This window comes from Danio aesculapii, chromosome 12 (genome assembly GCF_903798145.1).
Source record: "Danio aesculapii chromosome 12, fDanAes4.1, whole genome shotgun sequence".
Taxonomy (NCBI): domain Eukaryota; kingdom Metazoa; phylum Chordata; class Actinopteri; order Cypriniformes; family Danionidae; genus Danio; species Danio aesculapii.
Window position 1 is genome coordinate 26130591 of NC_079446.1, and position 22831 is coordinate 26153421.

The 22831-nt window shown below is 35.4% G+C and overlaps 1 protein-coding gene across 18 annotated transcripts in view; it reads left to right on the plus strand.

Annotated features, from left to right (window-relative positions):
- The window catches only part of nrxn1a (neurexin 1a), a 317361-nt gene that overhangs the window by 175292 nt on the left and 119238 nt on the right, over nucleotides 1-22831 (plus strand). For 11 of the 18 annotated variants that reach the window (XM_056468880.1, XM_056468881.1, XM_056468889.1 and 8 more), the window contains 2 exons: nucleotides 369-572; nucleotides 9238-9264. In XM_056468880.1, coding sequence (XP_056324855.1) covers nucleotides 369-572; nucleotides 9238-9264 — 231 coding nt within the window. The remainder of the gene's footprint in view (nucleotides 1-368; nucleotides 573-9237; nucleotides 9265-22831) is intronic. The other 7 variants (XM_056468885.1, XM_056468887.1, XM_056468892.1 and 4 more) reach the window with 1 other exon arrangement.

Consider the following 22831-nt stretch of genomic DNA (forward strand, 5'->3'; position numbering starts at 1 on the left):
AAAACAAAAAAATTTATTTATTTATAGCATATTATTTATTTAACATCATTCCCACAAATCTGAACAGACAACCTAACAAAATAACAAGCAAATATACATTACGCAGTTTCCTCATAAACACAGCCTCCCCATAAAAAGAAATATAGCATAATGTTGCATAATGAGTATTTTTATGTTACTAATTTGAGCAGTTGTGTTGCTATGTTGTCTGGCTTTAAAGCGTTTTAGTAAACAGACATTCGTCTGTCAACTTCAACACTGGGGTTTATGATCACAGTCACTTGCCAGCGCTCTCCTCCTTTTCTGTTTCCTAAATTCTCCCTGGTCTTCTTTCTGTCTGTCTGTCTGTCTGTCTGTCTGTCTCTCAGATGCCACCATCCTCAGTTATGACGGTAGTAAGTTCATGAAGATCCAGCTGCCAGTGGTGATGCACACGGAAGCAGAGGACGTGTCTCTGCGCTTTCGTTCTCAGCGGGCCTATGGGGTCCTAATGGCAACCACATCGCAGAACTCTGCTGATACTCTGAGGCTGGAGCTGGACGGAGGGCGGGTCCGACTCACTGTCAATCTAGGTACATCTGCCAATCAGAGTGCTCGCTTTGATGTTACCACCACCCCACATACAGTAGACGTGAAGCATAACAAGTTAACACTGCATGGAATCGTGTGCTTTTAATTATTATTTAATTATTTTTTTCTCATATGAGATTATATATCTACTGTATGATAATGAGTTTTACAATGTAAGATTAATTTTTGCCAAATTCTGACAAATATGTTGTTGGCTATGGAGATTTAAACATGTAATAAATGTTTGACTTCTATTGTTTTTAAATACAGCTCTATCTATCTATTTATCTATCTATCTATCTATCTATCTATCTATTTATCTATCTATCTATCTATCTATCTATCTATCTATCTATCTATCTATCTATCTATCTATCTATCTATCTATCTATCTATCTATCTATCTATCTATCTATCTATCTATCTATCTATCTATCTATCTATCTATCTATCTAATGTACAATTTTGTGTAAATATAAGTTATATATTGTTAGTAATAGTCTTCTAATTTGTTCTGTAAAAATATATTGACAAAAAGTCATGACAACAATTATTTTTGTTGCCTAAACAAATTTTACTAAGTTATACAAAATGTATAACTTAATATTTTTAGTCAGTTTGACTGGCGTAAGTTGAGATGACTAGAAAAGTTAATTTGATTTAACTAAACAAAAAGTAAATTAAGGCAGCAAGAATTTTTTGTATATACACTATTGGTTAATTATATTTTTACTACATTTCTCACAACACTATTTATATCTGCACAACAGTTAATGCATTTCTCAAAACAATTAGTATAAACTGCAAAACCTAGTTGATAACCTGCAAAAGTGTGTTACTTGCTCAAAATGGAGAGCTCATTCCTCAAAAGCAAGTATCCATGTCAATGAAAGTGTCAGTGTCATCAAGATGAAAAGTCCTGCCAACATTGTTTATGAACAGGATAGTCAAATGGCTTTGTCATGTTTTCATTATGACAGTTTACTCTACATTTTTTTCCAATGAAAAAAAGTCCAATTTTGGTGACACTTCCCGAAATGCCATTTGAAAACTACAGTAAAGTTAGACATCACTGCATTTAGTGAGGTATCTGAGTACAAGACACTGAATATGTATGTTTCACATTTTTACTGCATTTGCTCTTTACAATTCTAATTGATTCACAGCATTGTGCAAAAGAATAAATACACCCTTATTTACAACAAACATAAACTTCCTTTGGGTAGTGCTGTGCACAACTGTAAACAATATTGCAGTACATATTGGAACTGAACCTACAACATACATGGGTCTGTAAATCATTTATGAAACTGTTTAATTCAAAAGACATTTTAGGAACAACAAAAATTTAAATAAAATTATAAAAATTGTTTGACATTTTGACAACTAGTTCAACATTTTTGTATGTAATGACTCAAGTAATGAAATGAGGACTATACTTTTTATATGGAATGACTATTCAGCATTCACAAGTTTAGTTAATTTTGACTGACATGACATAAGCAAATGATAATGTTATGAAACAGCGGAGAGTTGTATGAAAGCAATTGATAAATGTCCAAAAACATTTGCAATTTGTTGGAAGGAATGAGAAACTGCTACTGTGATGTGCACAATTGACTAACTGTTTTGAGAAATGCATTACCTGTTGTGCAAATGTAAATAGTGTTGTGAGAAATGCACCAAAGCGACTGAGAAAAACTGTATATTACATTACCATTCAAACGGACATTAGTTTGGGGTCAGTAGTTTTTTTTGTTTTGTTTTTATTATTAAAATGATCAAAATTGAGAGTAAAACAAGACTTTAAATGCAGTTGTTCAAAAACTTTTTAGGAAGTAAATATATTTTTTTAAATTACAAAAATAGTATAGAGCTATTTTTAAGTATTGTAACATTTTAACATTAAAAACCCCCAAAATTTTATAATAGAATGATTTCTGAAACAGCAGTTGTAGGGATAAATTACAGTTTGTACTGCATTTTGTGTTAAACGAGAAATATGTATAATATTTTACATTATTATATTAAAATGAACATCAATTAATGATAACTTTTAATAAATGATCTTTTTTTTTATGCAGTAAGACCAAATAAATGAAGCTTTGTTGTAAATACAAGACTTCTTTTAAAAAATTAAAGAATAAAACAAGTTATAGACCCCAAACATTATATTATATTATATTATATTATATTATATTATATTATATTATATTATATTATATTATATTATATTATATTATATTATATTATATTATATTATATTATATTATATTATATTTACTGTAATATATATTTTTACAATCCTTACTAGATGTCTCTAAACTTAGGTTTTATCAAATTTAGCTTAGTTTTGGAACAAATTAATCTCCAAAGTATAGTGTTAACTCTATGCTCTTTCTCTCTTTCACTCTTTCTTTCTCTCTCTCTCTCTCTCTCTCTCTCTCTCTCTCACACATACACACACAATACATTTGAAAATCTCTGTGTTGAAGAGAAGGATGTAGAACCTTCAACGGCCAGAGTCTGCGGCCAAGCGCTCACTCCCAGATGAGCACTGTAGTCTTTCCCTACCAGAGAGTGCACATTCCCTGCCTTCAACCAACATACAGCAGCCCTACACCTGCACACTATACACTAACCGCTGGAGCGTTACACGTGTCACCAAAACTGACAAGCCATTGTTCCGCCCAGTAATGTTTCATTTACATTTCCCCAGGAGCCACGGCAATTTTCATCCATCGCTTAATATTATACTGTCTTGCTGCATTCATAAAGCACCACCTCTGCGAGTTCAAACTAGTTCAGTAAGTAAATGTGAACATCACTCGCTTAACTGTCCTCCCACATCATGTCAGGTATTTCTGATGCAAAACCGAGATGAAAAGTTCCTCCACTGAATAGATAAATGTCAGCCGTTCCCATGTGGCAGTGTGACATAGTCTCTGCCATTTAGCATGTCTGCTTACAGTGCGGAAGCATAAATGAGGAAATTACGATTTTGATGCATTTCTCAGTGAACAAAACGGTTTTCTTAAACAGGTATAGGCAATGACTTAAGACTGAAGATCTTTAAGACACAAACAAAAGCATTTATTTGTAAAGGAAGTGTTTCAAAATTAATTATAGCCTACAAAAAGTAATTAAATATAACATGCTCCTTGATTTTTCTGTTAATCTCAATTTAATTTTTTTTATTTTCTCTTCGTTTTTTGATTGGGGACTACCAAATTTTGCACCATGATCTTAAGTGATTTTTGTTAGAGTAGTTCCAATTTTCTAATATGGACTAAACATGTAAAATCAATACACCAGACTTACACTCTGTCCCTCTGTATGACATCACACACTAAAAAATTACTTAAATACACTGCAAACCCCAACAGTCAACTTTATCAAATTAAATGAGTGTAGTTAACTCAAAATTTAGTGAAAGCTAATTCTGAGTTTTGAACTCAGTGTTGAAAATAATGAGTTAAATAAATACCTCATTATTTTAACCTAAATGGAATAAGTTCATAGTAGTCATATAGATTAGTTTTTTTTTACTCAAATGGTTTGTAGCAATCGGTTTCCTTAAACAGTTTGAGTTGACTTAACTTATTCGGTTTTACAGTACTCAGTTGGTTTGAATTCTCTTTGTTTACTGGGTTTTACTGTGCTCAAATTACTTCTTTTACTTAAATGGATTAAGCTCACGGTACTCATTAGGATTAGTTTTTGAACTTAAATTGTTTTCCTCAAATGGTTTGAGGTACAACCTTAACTTTTTGGGTTTTACAGTGCAGATAACTTCAGATTACTTAAAGTTGTGTAAACATATTGCCTCAAATCCAAACATTTGAGTAAATTAACTTTTTTACATATAGTTAGTTGAACATTTTTAGTAGATTTAGTTTTTCAGTTACTTTTTAGTAGATTTTTTTTAGGAAATTGAATAGAAATGTTATTTTGTACTACAAAAGGTTGTTTGTGACAAGTGGGGTGACGTAAATGTATCTCATTAACAATTTGTTTTCACAAAATATTGATTAGACTTCAAATATTTGCAATTAATTGATTTATACATATAGAATAAAGTAACATGCATTTGTAAATTTGCAAAAATGTTGCATTTATCCATTTATCATAAACGTTATATGTGTTAGTGAGAGCATATGTTAAATGTAACTATCAAAAACATATATTTTTATATATACATGCATGATTATAGTTATTATTCATGTAGTATTTACAGCTTTCCCCCAATAAACTGTAAAACCCAAAAGGTTAAGGTAACTCAAACCATTTGAGGAAACCGATTGCAACAAAACCTTTAAGTTCAAAAACTAATTCTAATGAGTACCATGAACTTAATCCATTTGAGTAAACAAAGCAATTTCAGCATAGTAAAACCCAATAAACTCAAACCAGCTGAGTACTGTAAAAGCCAATAAGTTAAGGCAACTCTGGCAACTGTTTGAGCTACAAATCATTTGAGTAAAAAAAAAACACTAACCTATATGAGTACTGTGAACTTGCTCCATTTAAGTTGAAGTAATGAGGTATTTAATTAACTCATTACCTTCAACACTGAGTTCAAAACTCTTTTCAAATGAGTTGAATTACCTTTCAGTAAATTTTGAGTTAACTACACTCATTTCATTTGATAAAGTTGACTGTTGGGTCATAACATGTGTAAATCCCAACATAGAGTACATATTTATTTATGTCTCAATACTGTATGTTAGTGTGGTACAAAAACACACACAATTACACTTAACTTCAACACACATTTAGTTTTTTCAGTGGGACACAGTTTGCTGGGAACTAGAAATCTCCTACTCACTTAGTTTAAGTTGGCATTAATACAATAAAATTTTTAGTTAACTAAACTCATTTTTAATTAATCTAAACTGGACTGTAGATGTTCTGATTATTATTAAATTGTCATATTTTAATGTGTACTGATGGAGATACGATATTATCTGCACTGTAAAAATGCTGGGATCCGCACAATCATATCATTGATTAAGTTAACATAATGGTTTTTACAGTCATTTTAAGTTGATTGAACAAAAACAATTAAGTCGTCTCTAAAAAACCTCAAGAACTGTTTTGTTAATACATTTTCTTTCAAACACAATTCATTTATTTAATATTTGAGTGTAATGAACTCATTTAATGTACTTTCACTGTTCGTTTTTACAGTGCACGGTAAGCTTTAATAATTTAAATAGGAGATTGGCATTTTTCTGTTAAATCTTTTAGAGCTCGCTCTTGCATGCTATGTCAACTGTAGGTAAATTGAAACATTCCCACCTCAAACACACACTCCCACAAGCAGCAATAATTCCTTCTGTCCCAGAGGTATACTGCACTCCCTGTTAGGGTGGACACACGTTGCTCTCTGGCTGTTAGCGGCCACGATTTTCACTGTGGTTGACGACACGCGACGGGGCTGCAGCCTCATGGGAAAAAGATAGAGCTGGATTTGTGTAATGTTCTGAATTCCTCTTGGCCCTCCACTCCATCATAGCACACACTGAAGCATGGGACAGCCCAGGCTGTGCGGGAGAAATATCGATTCTCCATTCCAGAAGTATGCTTTGCAAAAGATAGTAATGGGAAAGGGGGGCCTTCTCACAGGATTCGAGCAAGGTTTTATATTATACAGCACCAGCCAGAACAAAAAGCCGTTGTATTGTGCTGCTCGGTTGGGAGTCTCAGCGGTACTGTACTTTTTAGTGGTTTAAAGATAAAGTTAACCTTGAGGATTTTTTATTTGTTTTTAAAGCTAAGATTTAGGTTTTAGCTTAAAGGCAAATTCATGTTTGGGACATAGGGTTTTGGAAAAGCTGCTACAGGCCTAACATACTGAATGCTAATAAGTGATACCAGGGCTCAACAATAAGCATTATACATTAGATGATAGACCAGTTTTACATTGTGATTCTGTACGTCAAATTTTATGTGTAAAAATGTAACCGTTTGGTTTTATTTTATGCAGTCAACATAGTTGTTGTGCTTTCTGCTGAGATATCATTAAAGTAATGCAGTCTAGATGTCTAAAATGAATGAGGTTTTGATGAAAAAAATGTGTCTAGAAAGCTGGTAAGAATAAAAACTACTCTGCAAATGTTAGATAGTAGATTTAACTCTCTTAGTGTTAAAATTAACACTCCCTCAGAGTTTATATGGGAACCACTATAAAGGTGTTGAATTAACACTTTTGAAAGAGTTGATATTATCAACACTTAGACATTGTTAAATAGTAAACTCTTATAGTGTACATATAAAACACCACAAAAGATTATCTGAACACTAGTCAGTGTTAACACTCTTAAATCAATTGTTCAACACTGTACTGGTGTTTGCTTAACACTTTTAAATGAAATATGTGTTGAGTATATGAATCAACAATATTTTCAGTTTATATACCCAAAATGTTCTCAGGTATCTAACAAGAGCCATTTGATGACATGTTGAACCTTCTATTTAGGGATGACATTGAACCCCAAAATACTAATTGTAATTTTAAGTCTTGTAAGTAATTTAAAAAGTAAAACAACTTTATAGGGTTACATATTTAAAGTATTTCAATAATAACAAGTCTGAATTACTATCTTGTTTCATTTTTTTATTATTTTGTATTATTTCACCCATATGTTAACATTTAAGTTATTTGAAACATTACAATAGACACCAACATTAAAATAAATATTATAATGGTAGTTTGTAGGAGCTAAATACAAATTATTTGTAATTTTAAGGCTTTATACTTTGCCGTTTGTCAGAAAGCAGTTTGTACTGATTTAAAAAATAATCAAATTTAGAATGATCACTTATATTTTAATGTATTTCAACAGTAACAAGTCTGAATCAGTATGTCGTTTTTACACTAATTTGTTAGACTGATTGACGATGGAATATCATTTCACCCATATGTTAACATTTTAAGTTATTTAAAACATTAAAATAAACATTATAATAGTATTTTGTTGCTGCAAAATGCAAATTGTTTGTAATTTTAGGGCTTTATACTTTGCCATTTGTCAGTAAGCAGTTTGTACTGATTTTAAAAATAATAAAATGTATAATGGTTACTCATAATTTAGTGTATTTCAACAGTAACAAGTCTGAATCCGTTTGTCGTTTTTACATTTATTTGTTAGACTGATTGATGATACATTATTCTTACCCATATGTTAACATTTTAAGTTATTTGAAACATTAAAATAAACATTATAATAGTATTTTGTTGCTGCAAAATACAAATTATTTGTAATTTTAAGGCTTTATACTTTGCCGTTTGTCAGTAAGCAGTTTATATTAATTAAAAAAAAGAATCAAATTTAGAATGGTTACTTATAATTGAATGTATTTCAACAGTAACAAGTCTAAATCAGTATGTCATTTATACATTAATTTGTTAGACTGATTGACGATGGAACATTATTTCACCCATATGTTGAAATTTAAGTTACTTACCATGTAAAAAAAACACATAAAAAATAAAGCCTCTCACCTTTTGGCGCATATATTTGACACTTTACAGATATTAAAAAAATAAACGGAATACAAATGAATGGTTAATGCATTTTTAACACACAAAAATAGATTGGAAGCATATAAAAAACATGAAAATCTTTCTTTTGTGGCAGCCTCTTTTTTTTGTTGTTTGCAGGCCAAGTAAATCTACTTTGGAAAACTAATCTTTATTGCTGAGCCCTGAGTATAATTTATTTAAAAGCAGTATTAGCAGCATTAATAATGATCATGTCAGTATACTGCCTGTGGGGAAATTACTGAGAGGTATTTTCTTTTCTTTTCTTTTTTATTCTCAAGGCAAACACACAAATACTGGCTTTCCTTCTGAAAGCTTCACTGTGAGAGCCCACCATCCAACGTGTTATTCCAATGTTTATTCATGAGCGTGGGGTTCTTCTCACATGCAAGCAGGAAAAAAGTGAACCTCACGTCAAGGGCTGTGGGTTTTTTTTGGAGTGTTTTTATCTACGGGAGCATTCTGAATTCAGCTCTTCTCCCAGGAGGCTAAGGCTTACTGTGGACATGCTCTGGTGCTCTGCTGCGACACGTCCATAAACACAAGTTTTCACTCTCTTCCTTTCTCTCCATCTTATCTTGTGGCCTTTTTTTTCCAAATCCTTCAAATATAATTCGTCTGTTTTCACTCATTAAATGGAGATGGTTTTTAAAAAGGATGTGCATACGAGAGCATCAGCAGCGCCACTGGCGAGGACAGCCTGTTTCTCTGGCAAGATTCTCTCTCTTTTCTGCTTCCTGTGCTGCTTTCCTAGCTAACCCAGAGAGCAAATTAATCAATTACCTCTGAATATTCAGTAGTCCCGAGACTCGTATGGAACTGGGTATAATCACATTTCAATACATGCCAAATTTCCCTAATTCTAAATATATTATGGCACGGCGCAGGCATGAATATTCATTAGCGCAAGCAGCGAGACTGTATCCACTCCACCTGGGCTTCATTATCGGCATGCAGGAGGTAGAAAAGAAAGAGCGCGTATCTGGTCAGCGAAACAGCGCCTCTCTGCTCCGCTCGGTTTGCGTGTTCGTCCCCAGTCTGTGGGCGATGTGTTGTAATGGATGTCTGCAGTCATAACCTTGAAGGCTGAATTTACATCTTGTCTGTTCTCCCCCATCTAGACTGTATCAGGATAAACTGTACTACCAGTAAGTGACTCTTCCCCTCTCTTTACCTCTATGATACTGAACCAAAGCGCCTTCTATATGTGTACTGTTCATTTGTATGTATGCGTGTGAGCGTGTATGCTTTCTGAAGTGTAAAACATCGCGGTTACCAGGCCTCTGTGTTGTGGCCAGCAGGGCTTTGAGTGGTGTTTTCAAAGTGCGAGCGAGCTGTCAGGTATGGCTAGTTTTTGCCTGTGGGCTGCAGGAGCCTTCGGGCTCGCTGGCAGCCATTTTCTAGGAATGTGAGAAATGGAGCTGACTGGAATGAGAGGAGAGGCGATTAAGTTTCTCACTCACAGATCACACTCCAGCTCACGCTGTTTCCAATAAACCCCGCAAAGATCATTTCCTCAGAGAGCCTCTCCTTAAATCCCTCCTCAGCCCCGAGCTTGATGGCTGATGACTGCCTCTTGTTTTCCTTTTCTCCTCGTTTTGGTCACTTTCCGCAGACCATCAGGAAGTGTTGCTTTTATTTATTGGGAGATGGAAAATGTAGTAATTTTTTGAAAATGCTTAATCATTTACTTACTCTTGTTGTTGTTCCATGCCCAGATAAATGTTTTATTTCTTTCTTTGAACAAAAAATCTCAAGCTTCACTAGGTATTTTGCATTTATTGACCTCTTTCGGCAACTGTTTTAGAGGGAGAAATGACTTGGAATAACAAATGGAAGAAAACAAGTCAAATTAATTGATTTACAAACAAGTTTGTTCATGACTCATATACAAAATGCAAATAATATCATTACAAAATACCAATTTGCAACATCAAGCTGCATAACAAGCAGTTTTTTACAACTAAAAATCAATTAAAGTGAATGAGACCACAATTTTTGCCTGTGTCTGCTCATACGTGAAGAATAAGGTCAATAGAGCATAGTTGTTACAACTCATTCGCCCCCAAAATAGGAAAGAGAGATCAGCATAAAAATAGTCCCTAGTGTGTGTGCTATATTCCAGCACTTCTAAAGTAATACTATGTTTAAATGAAATGGTTTGCTGACAATCTTCCTGTCCAGTGAGTGATTCACTGACAATCTTCCTGTCCAGTGAGCTGTTAATTGGAGAACTGCTATGAACGGATCATTGAATCAACTGTGATTCATGAAATACTCAGATTAATGAACTGCTGTATGTCAGCCGGTGAAAAAAAGACTGTTTTAAAAGCCAATTGTGCAGTGATTTGATTTTTTTTTATGTTCAACGTAATGAACCGGTCATGGTATTTCTTTCTTTTTGGAGCCTAACGGATGACATTTAAAACTTTCATCAAAAATGATGTTAACACTGAGCAAGTTTCATTTTAGACACAATGTTGTCTGTTTTAAGTATTACAGAGAAATTTTACAAAAGAATCTGAACAATTTTACGTCTCAAAGCAAGACATATTTATTCCTAAATTATTTTGATTTTGATTGAATCATCTGTCAATGATTCATTGATCCATTCATAATGATAGTCACCTTTGTTTCCTAATGAATCAGCATTTTGGATGAATTGCTTGAATAAATGATGCAGTGAATCTTTGTTCATAAAAAAATGAACTATATGAAATATATTAAGATAAAATATGAAATGTATTAAGATATAGGTTTTGTCAATATGGCACATAATTGCTGTGTTCATATTGTATCTACCAAATCGACAATAACCAAAATTATGGCAAAAATATGGCAGTTTTACTATTATTATGTATGAATTAGACCTAGTACACTTATATTATTAAAGTAGCTATTATAGAGATACCTTTATTATATTTACTTATATATATTTCTCGTATGCAAATGTACTTTTAGTGCATCCAAAGCAACCATGAGCCCATACTCTTCTTTAACATCTTTAGTAACTACAATAAGTAGCTAATTAGTGTAATATTAATCAGTTGCACAACACAATCCGTCTGTTGCTATGTAGAAAGTATTTCCGAGTAGCTGTAAGGTTATAATACTGTTTGGATAAATGAACTATGTATCTGGCTAATACAATAATCACATTCTTGACCAATCCTGCGTCATTACAGTCCCTCGTTGGTCTCCATGTATCGATTCTTTGGTTGGTGTAAAATAAAAGTCATTTGACAAATCATACAGCTCTGCTTATTTCTGTATATCTACAATCAGCTGTTCCTCCATCTTCTCTGAGACTTCAGTGTTGTTTTGTAAAGGCTGACGCTGATTGGTCGGTTCTTGTCAAATGACCTGGAGTGTGCTTGTGGCATTCTGGAAAGTTGAGATGTTTTCATCTTTCTGGTGCACAGACATAGAAAAAATGAGCCTGTCTGAGCGCAGGCGGCAGCTGTAACAGCAGCATCGCCTTTACTGGGAGCAACCTAGACTTATGTTTACATTTGAGTATACAAAACACACAATATGTACAGTAAATGACGCATAACATGGTCACAATAAACCATCATTAATATATATATATATATAATGATGTAGGGGTTTTTTTGAGCCTAATGATGGCTTGCTTGACTGATAGTAGTGACAGCTCTTTGGATCTCACTTTGGTAGTTGACAGTAACAGATTCCAAATGCAAATAGCACAGCCCATTTGAAATGAACTCTGGACATTTTATCTGCTCATTGTAATTGGGATAATGAGGGAATAACACACACCTGGCCATAAAACAGCTGGGAAACCAATTGTCCAATTACATTTGGACCCTTTACAAGTGGGAGGCACATACACAAACTGTTGTAATTCCTACAGCGTTTATCTGATTTGGATGTAAATTCTCTCAAATTAAAGCTGACAGTCTGCTGTTAAAGCACATCTCGTTTTATTTCAAATTGATTGTGTTGGTGTATAGAGCCAAAATGTTTAGAATTGTGTCGATGTCCAAATATTTATGGGCCTAACTGTATATATATATTTCAATAATTTTTACCTGTTGTTTTTACTGAACTAGTAGGATTGGAATGAGGCGAGGAGTAGGAGTACTGTAAATAAAGACATATCTTCAGTGTGCTTGAAATATTCCTTTAACAGAAAATATTTCATGTTTAAGAAAGTAGCGGAAGAAGAGGAAAATGTGATGAAACAGTAAGGTGTTCTCCATCTCTGAATACTTTGGTGATCTTTTTTTTTTTTTTTAATTTGAGAGCTCCAACCTTTCCTGGCATTGATTCTCCAAAAGCCTCAGGGTAATTAATGGCATTCTCTAAAGTCTGTTTCAAAGGAGTCTTTGTTTGTTTTGTGTTTGCTTGTTTTCCGGTACGTATCTCTTTGAGTGATTCATCATAGATTGTTATGTCCCCAAACTGCCATTCCTCATTCGTATTCAAAGAGCCAAGGTAATGATCAGCTTCCTCATCATCAAACTAATATGCTTCCAAATTTCCCCTTTAGAACTGTTTGCGTTCTACTGTTGCGTAGTAACATTTGTTAATTCACAGTTTCTCGTCCAATCAAACGCACCCAGAGATTTCAAGGATTCAGTGGTCTTACTAAGTGTATTTCTGTCTTAGCAGGCTTTTGTGAGCGTATTATTGTTGTTATTTCGGTGCGACCCTGAGCTCAGTATGTTGGCTAATTTGACAATGACGCAGTCATCTGTGCTAACCTGAATGCCCAAGATAACAAAGCACCTGAGCTTCCTCGTGGGGGCTTTGCCACATCCTTTCGTCTACTCCTGCGTAATGGGAGCACAACACACTCTCAGACACAGTACTCTCGTAAACAGGCCAGTGACAAATTAGGCTGCGTGTTGCAAGACTTTCGCCACCTGAGACAAATTTTAGGTTTTGTAAAATATTTATTTTGTTTCTATTTTCCTTGTAGGGCAAATTCTGCAGTCTAGAACTCTTAGTGCTCGTATAAGGATATCAGGCCAGACTGCCCAGTCAATGATGTATGTCATTGTAAAATCTGTCGATGTCACGCCGTCTGTCTTGGCTTTTCTCGCTTGGCTCATATCATGCTGTCTGACAATATGCATTCGTTAGCTACAAAGCATTTACATGCACTTTAGAAGATTTGAAGTCTGAGTATTGCAGTTTAAGCAGTTTTAAAAGCCATGTGAACATTTTGGTCTGACTGAAATAGTTTTTTTGAAGTTTTGTTTTGTCAAGTCAGACTAACTTTAATGCAACAATAGCTAGTCCTGTCACAATTATCAATATATCAACTTATTGCACAACACATGGACATGAGCTTAATCATTTTTGGTGATGCAATATATATCACCTAAACGTAAAAACCCATTCTAGCAACATTTTAGCTGATTGTGCAACATCTCAAGCTCTATTGGAGGTGTCAATGTCCGGATGGTTATAAAACACTATAGTAGTTATTATAAATTGCTATAGTATATTTCATGTGGGTGTCTGACAACTGAAAACAAATCTGGCCTCTATTACTTTTTACCTTGCACTTTTTTGCTAACCTTTTTCTATTATTTGTTTAGAATATGCCTAATTGTTAAATTCTTAAAGTAACTATAATTAAATTAAACATTCTTAGGAATAAACTATTAGGTGCATCCCAAATCGCAAACTTATGCACTATTCTACGCCATTTTGTAGTATAAATAGTGTAAGTAGTGCATTTACATTGAAATTCTAAAAATAATAAGTGTGCTTTAAATACCCGGATGATGCACGTATTCAACCGGTAAAATGAAGTGTGGAATGATGGACAAACTCAACAGCTTTCTGGCACTGGTTTGAATATCTGCTTGGTAAAAAAAAAATGTGTGTTCCATTTGGGTCAACACTACATACATATGCTATGCTGTTGAGTGTGTAAGTACATAATGCATACGTGTGTAGTGTGCCATTTGGGAAGCAGCTATTATGTGTTCTTTGGAAAAGTGTACTTGCATTGTGATATTATATATTGTCATTCTGGCATTATACAATGAGTAGCGTGAAATGGTCTTAACATGACAAGAATATCGTTTATTGCTATATATTTTGGTCCAATATATTGTACAACAAAAAAATAGATATTGGCTGCGTCTGAAACCGCCTACTGTTTAGTAGGTACTTAATTTAAATTTAAACCTCCTACTTTGCTGTTAAAAAAAGTATGTTCTATACAATATGAATTTGAGCAGTATGAATAGAACTCGGACGTACTATATTCGCCATTTTGTTATGATCATGTGACCTATCTGTGTTAGTTGCGTCGCTTCACTCCCATTCATGAAGTCCATCTGATGCACACTTCAGAATCTCGCTGGAAGTAGTAGGTCATCCGGGTACTTCTCTCATACCTATTTTTGAATTTTATGAATTCGGACATACTTGACCCGCATACTGATTTTAGCGTACTATATAGTATGGAAGTATGCGATTTCGGATGCAGCCAGTAGCAATGTTTCCATCCACAAATTTTTATGCACATTTTGGCTATGCGCATAACTGAGTAGGATAAACTTTTTATTCGATAAGAAAATATGCGCATAAACTACGATGGAAACACTTTTACCGCACAAATTTCAGTATGCGCATTTAAAAGGTCATGTGATTTTGTGATGAGAGATCATGTGATAATGAATGTTCGTAAATGGACAAACCAGCAGGCTGAGCACGTTATAAAACATCCGAAATGTTGTTTTAGTCATTCTAAAATGCCTTACTGTTTAAGTACTAGTGTTATTATATTATTAATGACCTCCGGAATCAAGAGCGTCTGTGCTCCACGTCTGACACCTTCAAACGCCACTACGCCTTCACTGCGTGTCAGGATTGCCTTCTGAGGTGCAAGTCATTTATTAGATGAAGAAAAGAATTCCTGTTATTACTGTTGATATTTGGCACCAGTTAATCAGGAAGGGACGATTTTGTTTGCTTTGACTCGTTGGATGGAAACGCTGCTTTATTTGCACGTCTTTTTATGCGATAATCCAGTTTTGCGCATAAAGTTAATTTGCATTTTTGGATGGAAACATGTGTTTTTTGTGGCATGCTTAACTATAGCTAGACTAATATGTATACTCTCGTTCAAAGCTTTAGGTTTGGTATAATTGCTTTAATATTTCTTTTTTAAAATTAGTTTCTTATGTTAACACAATAATTATATTAATAATAATATAATTGATTCCTGTGCTTGCATAATATACTGCTGAAACTATGAAAGAATTTTTCAGGAGTCTTTGATGTATATAAACTTGTAATATTAGTATTTTCTGTCAATTTTGATCAGTTTAATGCTTCCTTACGGAATAAAAGTATTGATTTTTCTTTTAAAAAATGAAGCAGACGCAGTATTTTATTCACATTAAACAGTCTGCAGTTGGCCTCAGCATTCTTATCTAGTTCTGAATGACAGGGGTTACTCCCGGTGGGTATTTACTTCTTCAAATATTTGATTACACGTTGTGTCATGTATGCTCAGACAGATAAAGACTGTAGCTCGGCCATGCAGTCACCTGCTGTAGCTCAATTATAACTCTGAATGTAAATGTACTTATTGCCAGACAAGGGGGATATTCACAAAGGATGGGTTCTTGAATAAGAACGCACACTGAGCACAACTGAATTAAAGATAAAATGTTTCTGTTGGGGCATTAACTACCATTAATGGACCAATGTACAAACTGAATACACTTGTTTTTGAAATGCACATTGATCATTCATGCTGCGTATTAAAATGATAATACTGTTGCTTTTGGGTGGATTGCATATAAAAACAAGCTTATTTATGAGGAAATGTAAAAAGTATTATGGATTTACACGTGGTTAGGCACTTGCGAGTGTTATTATTTAATTTAAATTTGACCAACATCCAACTCAAATGGAATTTTTGACTAGCAATTGTTTTTAATGTCCATCACATCACTGTTTCATCAACCTGCAGCTTAAAGTTTATTGTAGCTCTCCGGGTGCTCAGTTTTTCCTGTCCTTGAATACATTTGGCTCAAATCTGACGTTATAAATATGAAGTGTTATGCTGAGGCTATTTAAGACATTATTGACTACTACTAGACAGCAAAAGCGAGACTAAAACACTCCTCTCTGCTCCTTAGATTTATAAAACATCAGCATTTAATGTTTCTTGAGTGAAGAAAAGGCTTTACTTATTTAAACATTCAGTTCTTCAATTACCCTTGCATTGCAAACAAGCCTAGATGATCCAAACTGTGTGTGGCACTTTCATTTCAAATGGAAGCAGGGCGGAACTGTGCAGTTTTACTGACAGATTTATGAGCCAATGGGGATGCAAGATTTAGTAATGAGCTCTGTTTAATACTTTTATTTGATTTAAATAAACTCCTTAGACGGACGTAAGGACTGATTAGTGCAATTAATACATGAAAAAGGTCTCTACCAAAAAGAGATGATATTTGAAATGCAAGAGCATATTATTGCGCATTCACATGTTAGTCCCCTAACAGAAGATCTCAAGAACAAACTCCAACCTGATTATTTAATAACACCTTGCGCTTGATCTCCACAGAAACGTGTTTACAGATGACAAGTGGAAGACATTTCGATGCATTCAGAACACCCTTTCCCAGAATCAAGAGATTCATGTGAATTCAAAAGGACCTCATTTCTCTGAAACAACCTCCTCTATAAATATGCAGCAGCGTTGCCATTTACTGAAGCGGCCGTGTTCATAAATATGCAGTGGCGATGCTCCTGTTTCATTTGTGATGCAGATAGAACGTCGGACAGGGTGAAAACCGATGCAAGCCACACTCACTATGTGCATTGTTTGTTTGTTTGTCTGTATTTACTGATCTTTACAAGGTATGTTTGACTGTATAAATCTCGCATACTGTGACGGTGTCCTTTGAGAGTAGCATTAAAAGGCCATTTATTTATTCACGTCCTACAATCTCGGCACTAACCTAGCCTAATTTCTGACCAGATGGCTGCATCATTGCATCCCAGCCTCAGTATCCCAGTTTGCCGCAGTGATGTTTAGATGACTTTGTTTGAACCACTGGGCATCGGACCCGAAACCTTTTATCTCTCTTGATTGGCTCTTTAACTGATTTGTTGCTTCCTGATGAAGGCCCAGTTTTGTCTCTAAAAGCGAGCCATCAGGAGTCCCAGGGGTTCGAGTGGATACACTGTCCTCTCATTTGTGTATCAAATATGTGTTTTTACCCCAATGGGACTGCGTTCTTGTGACGCAAAGTGAAGTTACTAGAACATCCTCATCTGGATTTATTCCTTTGAGGGAAACTGTTGAGGAGGGAACGGTTGAAATAGGTCCAAGCCATCAAGAGCTCACCTCCACCAAGCGCACAGTCTTGCTGATTGCATTGGCTGTTTTGGCATTGAAGGAGCAAAACAGCTCTAGCTTGACGATGTGCGAAACACAAAGTTGCCGGGAGCTGTCAGGATCCTCCATATCTCCCTCACAGTTGGGCATCTACCCACACAGTAAGGAGCCTTGGGAGATAATTATACACAACTACATATGAACAGAGAGGAAGTTGGGGAAAGGTGTGAATGGTCCCATGAAAACCGCAGGAAGCAATTCCGCATCGATGGTGAAGAAGGAAACTCGGCTTGGTTTGTCACCTGCCGATACAGTTGGGTAAGAGGTCTCATAAACAAATCAGAAATGGAAAAGTTTCGCACAGTAGTCCCCTGCCGAGAGTTTACCTTTTAACACAACATGCAGAAAAAGAGTCTGACTCTGCGGTGCGCTGCTTGTTTACATTCTGTTATTTCAATTTACAAGTCACCCAGGAAGAGAATTGAGAACGATTTTTTCAGAACTATTATAAACTGTGTCACTCATTCTTTTTTTTTTAGTTTATTGCTTTTTTCCACTGAGGAACTGAACGAGAAACAATATCTGTTTGGTAGTGTAAATAGAGGTATTAAAAACACAAGGTGGCCATAATTTTTTTTTTTACACTTATCTGAAAGTAATCTTTAAAATGTTCAGATTAATTTTAACCTTTCCAAGAGATTTCTACTTCAAATAAATATTGATACTTAAAAATATTGAGATTATATTGAGAATGTTTGAGATGTTATTTTTGATGATAATTAATGGACTGTCAAAAAACCATACACTGTAAAAGAAATGGACGTAGTCTCTGTGACGTAACCTATGAGTTGTGACGAAGCTTGGTTGTATACTACATCAGTAAAGTGTTTAGTTGTAAAACACTGTTGTAATACATTGAGCCACTAAGCATTGTTCTTATGATGTTTTTCTACAGGAGGAAAACACAAATTACTTCCAAATACTTCAAATATAGTCTGGGTTAGTAAATGCAAGGCTATTTATGAAATTCAGGCATACAACGTTTCAGATGACTGTTCTAGAGCCTACAGCTAATCAATCTGTCCGATTCTGGAGTGCATTCAAGTTCTAAAGAAAATTAGAAATGATAACTTAAATAAAACAAATACATTTATAGATATGGTATATAAGTAAATAATTTCACTCACTTCGGAAATGGATGCCACTTGAATGGTTTGTGAACATATAGCCATATTATCTGATAACTGTAGGAAATAATTCCAAAAGGCAATTCACTTTGTAAAGCCACATAAAACAAAACAAAATATGATGTTTATGCCGAGTTCAGCAGCTAATCAGCCGGAATCAGGTGACATGCCCGCGACCGGCTAAACCTAGCTGTCACTCAAGTAGCCACGCCCTTAATTATGCAGACTGAATATAATTCAATATAAATGAAACGGTTGAGTTATAAAAAAATACACCCCCCTCACAGTTGTCATGAAGTCTAATATTAGCTACAATAAAATAGTTTTTTGTACTAGGCTGTAAAGACCTTTTTCTGCTGTAAAGTTGGCCATTTTAACAGTGGGGTCAATAGAAATGTGCTCGATTATGAAGCAAGGACTAGCGGAATTTCGATGAATTGCAATTTCAGTTACTTCCGTATTAGCATCATGAGGGAGAGCGGGATGTTGACGCTTGGTTTAATCCCAGAAGCTAAGGTAGTGTTGTTAACTCTGAATGTCAACTGAGACAAGAAGCAGAGCTAGCATTAGCAAAGCCAGCTTTCAGTATTTACCACCAAGGCGAAAGTATTAGAGCCCCTGTATACTGAATGTTACAGGCACTAATAAATGCGAATGAAGATCCCACAGCAATTTCAAGCCGTTCACACATAATAAGATGCAAAAGAGATGCTGTCTTTGGGGTTTTAATGCTAATTAAACCAGCGTATGCTTGCTTTTATGGTGGTTTACCTCCTCGTTCAGTTATGTTGTGTTTTATTTCTATTATTCTATCTAAAATAATTATTATTATGCTTCTGTTAATTCAATCACATTTCCCCAACTCTTAGGAAATAAAACAAGTGCCATTTTCTGGTCTGTAAATTTAGGCTTCAGAAACAGGACGTGGATGGTGGCCATTTTGTGTTTTCCAGCACATGTTGGCGTTCTTAGACTTAAGTCAGTTCAACCTTCACAAAAATGAGCTTTTGTGCTGATATCTGTCTCGTTGCATCTTTTTCCACACGAGCGTTGTTGCGCTCAAGGACACGGCTTCTAATTGTCTGAATCGGTGACAAAAAGACAGAATCAGGGACTCGGAGATGTTTTATTTAAGCTCCCGTAGCGAAACAGAAGCAGGGGCTTTACATGTTTGAACAGCCTGCTATTGTGCAGTTTCATCTCTCTGTTTTTGTATCCTCATTAATTATCTGTGTCAGCCATAGCTACTCCTGTCATCGGTGCGTGCGCGTTTGTGTTTATGAGCGTTGTTCTTCTTCTGACACGGAGAACAAGCCGTTGCCAATTAGGGACTCGGCCTCCCCCAGGGTGACAGTGCGTTCAACGAAGAGAGTGCTGTCACATCAGCTCATGGGTTGTTAATACGGTCTGAGTGTCAGCAGGATGAAAGACGTATATTTAGAAACTAGTGGGGTCACTATACGCTGTTGGCTAAATTAGGCTATAGGTTGAGAGCAGCATTTTGACTGGTTAGAGGTTTGCACTTCAGGGATCCATATTTTCACCTTGGGTCTCTGACATTTACAGTTGCGCCATCGAAACGGTTCGGCTGTTCGGATTTTGATGACCTTTTAAATTATTTTCTATAAAAAATGCTTCATGCGACAGAATGAAATGTGAGGCGTATTGGTTTAAGGTTGTGGTTTTACGTTGTGGTTATTTATCATGCTGTGGTATAAAAGTTAATGTTTTAACCTGCAGTGCTCCGTTAATAAACAGAAAGACAGCCATTTTTTTCTCCTGGTTGAGTTATAATTTCACCCACAGAAGCTCTTTTGTTCTCAGTATCTGTAAATTGTAATAAATGAAACCCCTCACACACATGGCTGGCCGCATATAGGATTGTAGGACACAGTCAATACTGGTGTCAGAAAAAAATTTTATTACTTAAGGAAAGGTCAATATTTGCCTCCCGAAATTAATCAAGGGACTTTTTTTTTGCCTTTCTTTTATCTTCTTTGTTTTTTCTAAACACTAGGTATGAATGTATTTACAGTATAACAAAACTATGTGTATACAGCATATATACAGTATAAATGTTAAATATCTATACATGTCGGACCACACTTCCATGTTTAAAATATGCCATCAAAGAGTCCGCAGAATGCCTTTAGCATTGCTGATTATTAGTAAGTCCCAGCAGAGCTGAATTACTGTCCTCAATAGGAAGATGGTCCTGTCTCAAAATGGCTGCCTGTACTTGTTTCACATGGGCTATCGTTCTCAGCTGGATGAGCTAGATATGAATGTATCTCATTTCTCCTGGCCGAGACAAATGTGTGTGTGTGTGTGTGTGTGTGTGTGTGTGTGCGCGCATCTGGTCTGTGTTCTCCTGCTAGCCCTGTCCTGTCAGAGCGCTCTAGCCAGCCCCTGCCCGCCTCTGTCTTACTTAACTCTGCCCTCTCTCTCCACCCTGGGAGATGAGAATCAAAGTGACCGGACACACGCAACCATCTGCCCCAGTTTCATGGCAACGAGCTGCCCTCCCTGACAGAGGGAGAGGCTTTTTTGTCTTTGCTGCTTGCGAGTTTGTCTGAACACGGCTTCCTAATAAAGCCATAGCAGCCCTGGACCTTCAGCTGCCCAATCACACGCTGTCACCTTTTCACATGTATCCTGGTCAGAGGCCTAAAAAAAGCACTTGTCATGTCTTGCACATCGCCTGTGGTTTAAATTTTCCCATTATGCTTTTTCAAACATTGCCTTCCATGCAGTGGAAAATGGTGTTTGTGAATGTAAAAATGTTACAAATATGTACCCTTGTTATTATTGACCTTTTATGTACAAATTTGTACCTTTTGAAAAGGTACCACTGCAGTGACTGCTAACGTAGCTTCATATCTGAGAGATGAAGCTATTTATGAAATATTGTTTCATTACTTCTTTTGTGTTTTGATTATATATATATATATATATATATATATATGTATGTATATGTGTGTATATATATATATATATATATATATATATGTGTATATATATATATATATATATGTGTATATGTACATTATTCTTTAATTGTTTTGTCCCGTTTGGCTTAAATTTAAATAATTAAGTTTAATTTCTACACTCTTAGAAATAAAGGTAAAAAATCTGTCACTGGTGTGGTACCTTTTCAAAAGGTACATTTTTGTTCCTACAGGTACAAATTTATACCTAAAAAGTACAAATGTGTACTTCAAAGTACCATAAAGGTACAAAAGTGAAACTTATATGTACAAAACAGTACCTTTTAACGGTGCTAATGTTCACCTGTATGGTACAAAAGTGTACCTTTTTGAAAAGGTACCACCACAGTGACAGATTTGATGCATTTATTTCAGTGTGTATTGTTTATCCGTTGAGATTTATATTCAAAATGACATGCATCACTTTGTTCAACCCAGCCTCATTCGGAAAACATACTGCTATATACATTTCTGGAGAGCCCAGGAGCTACTTTTCTGCAGTTTTTATTTTCGTGAATCCACCAGAGGCCGCTGTGTACGCTTTTTGAGATCTCAAATTTCTTTCGCGAAAGCCATTCATGCGTGCTCTTCTCACGTAAATCCACCAGAGGCCACTGTCGACTGACTGACTGACAGATCGAATGACCCACCCTCCTCCTTCCCTAAACCCAACCTAAAGTATTTTCAAAAGCACAGATTGACCCGCCCACCCACTTCCCTACACCAAACCGACAATTTTAAAAAGCAAACCAGAAAAAGAAAAGCCCTCATCTGATTTTTACCACATTTTCAGATTTTACCACATTCTCACGCTGTTAATTACTTGTTTATTTAGTTTTTTGGCTTCTGTTTTTGTCTTACCCGCTTTCTGGAACCGTTTTTTGCCAGAGTCAAACCCTGTCGTAGTGGTCAACTACTCTCTGCGTCTCAAGTCCGCTAACATACATGGTGAGCTAACTGGACAAACTGGTAACAGCGGGAAAGCCATCCACACGGAGGTAAGCGGTCAGCTGGTAAGCACAAAAAGGGATGGAATCATACCACCCAGTAGTTTTCGCTTTAAAGACAAAATGCAGCCAAACGTACTTCTGGCTCCAGAAACATATAAAGGGCTACATTTTCAGAATGAGCTTGTGTTGACTTTGTTTGTGATGAGAGAATTTGTGAGCATGCGGTGCCATGTAGAGCCTAAATC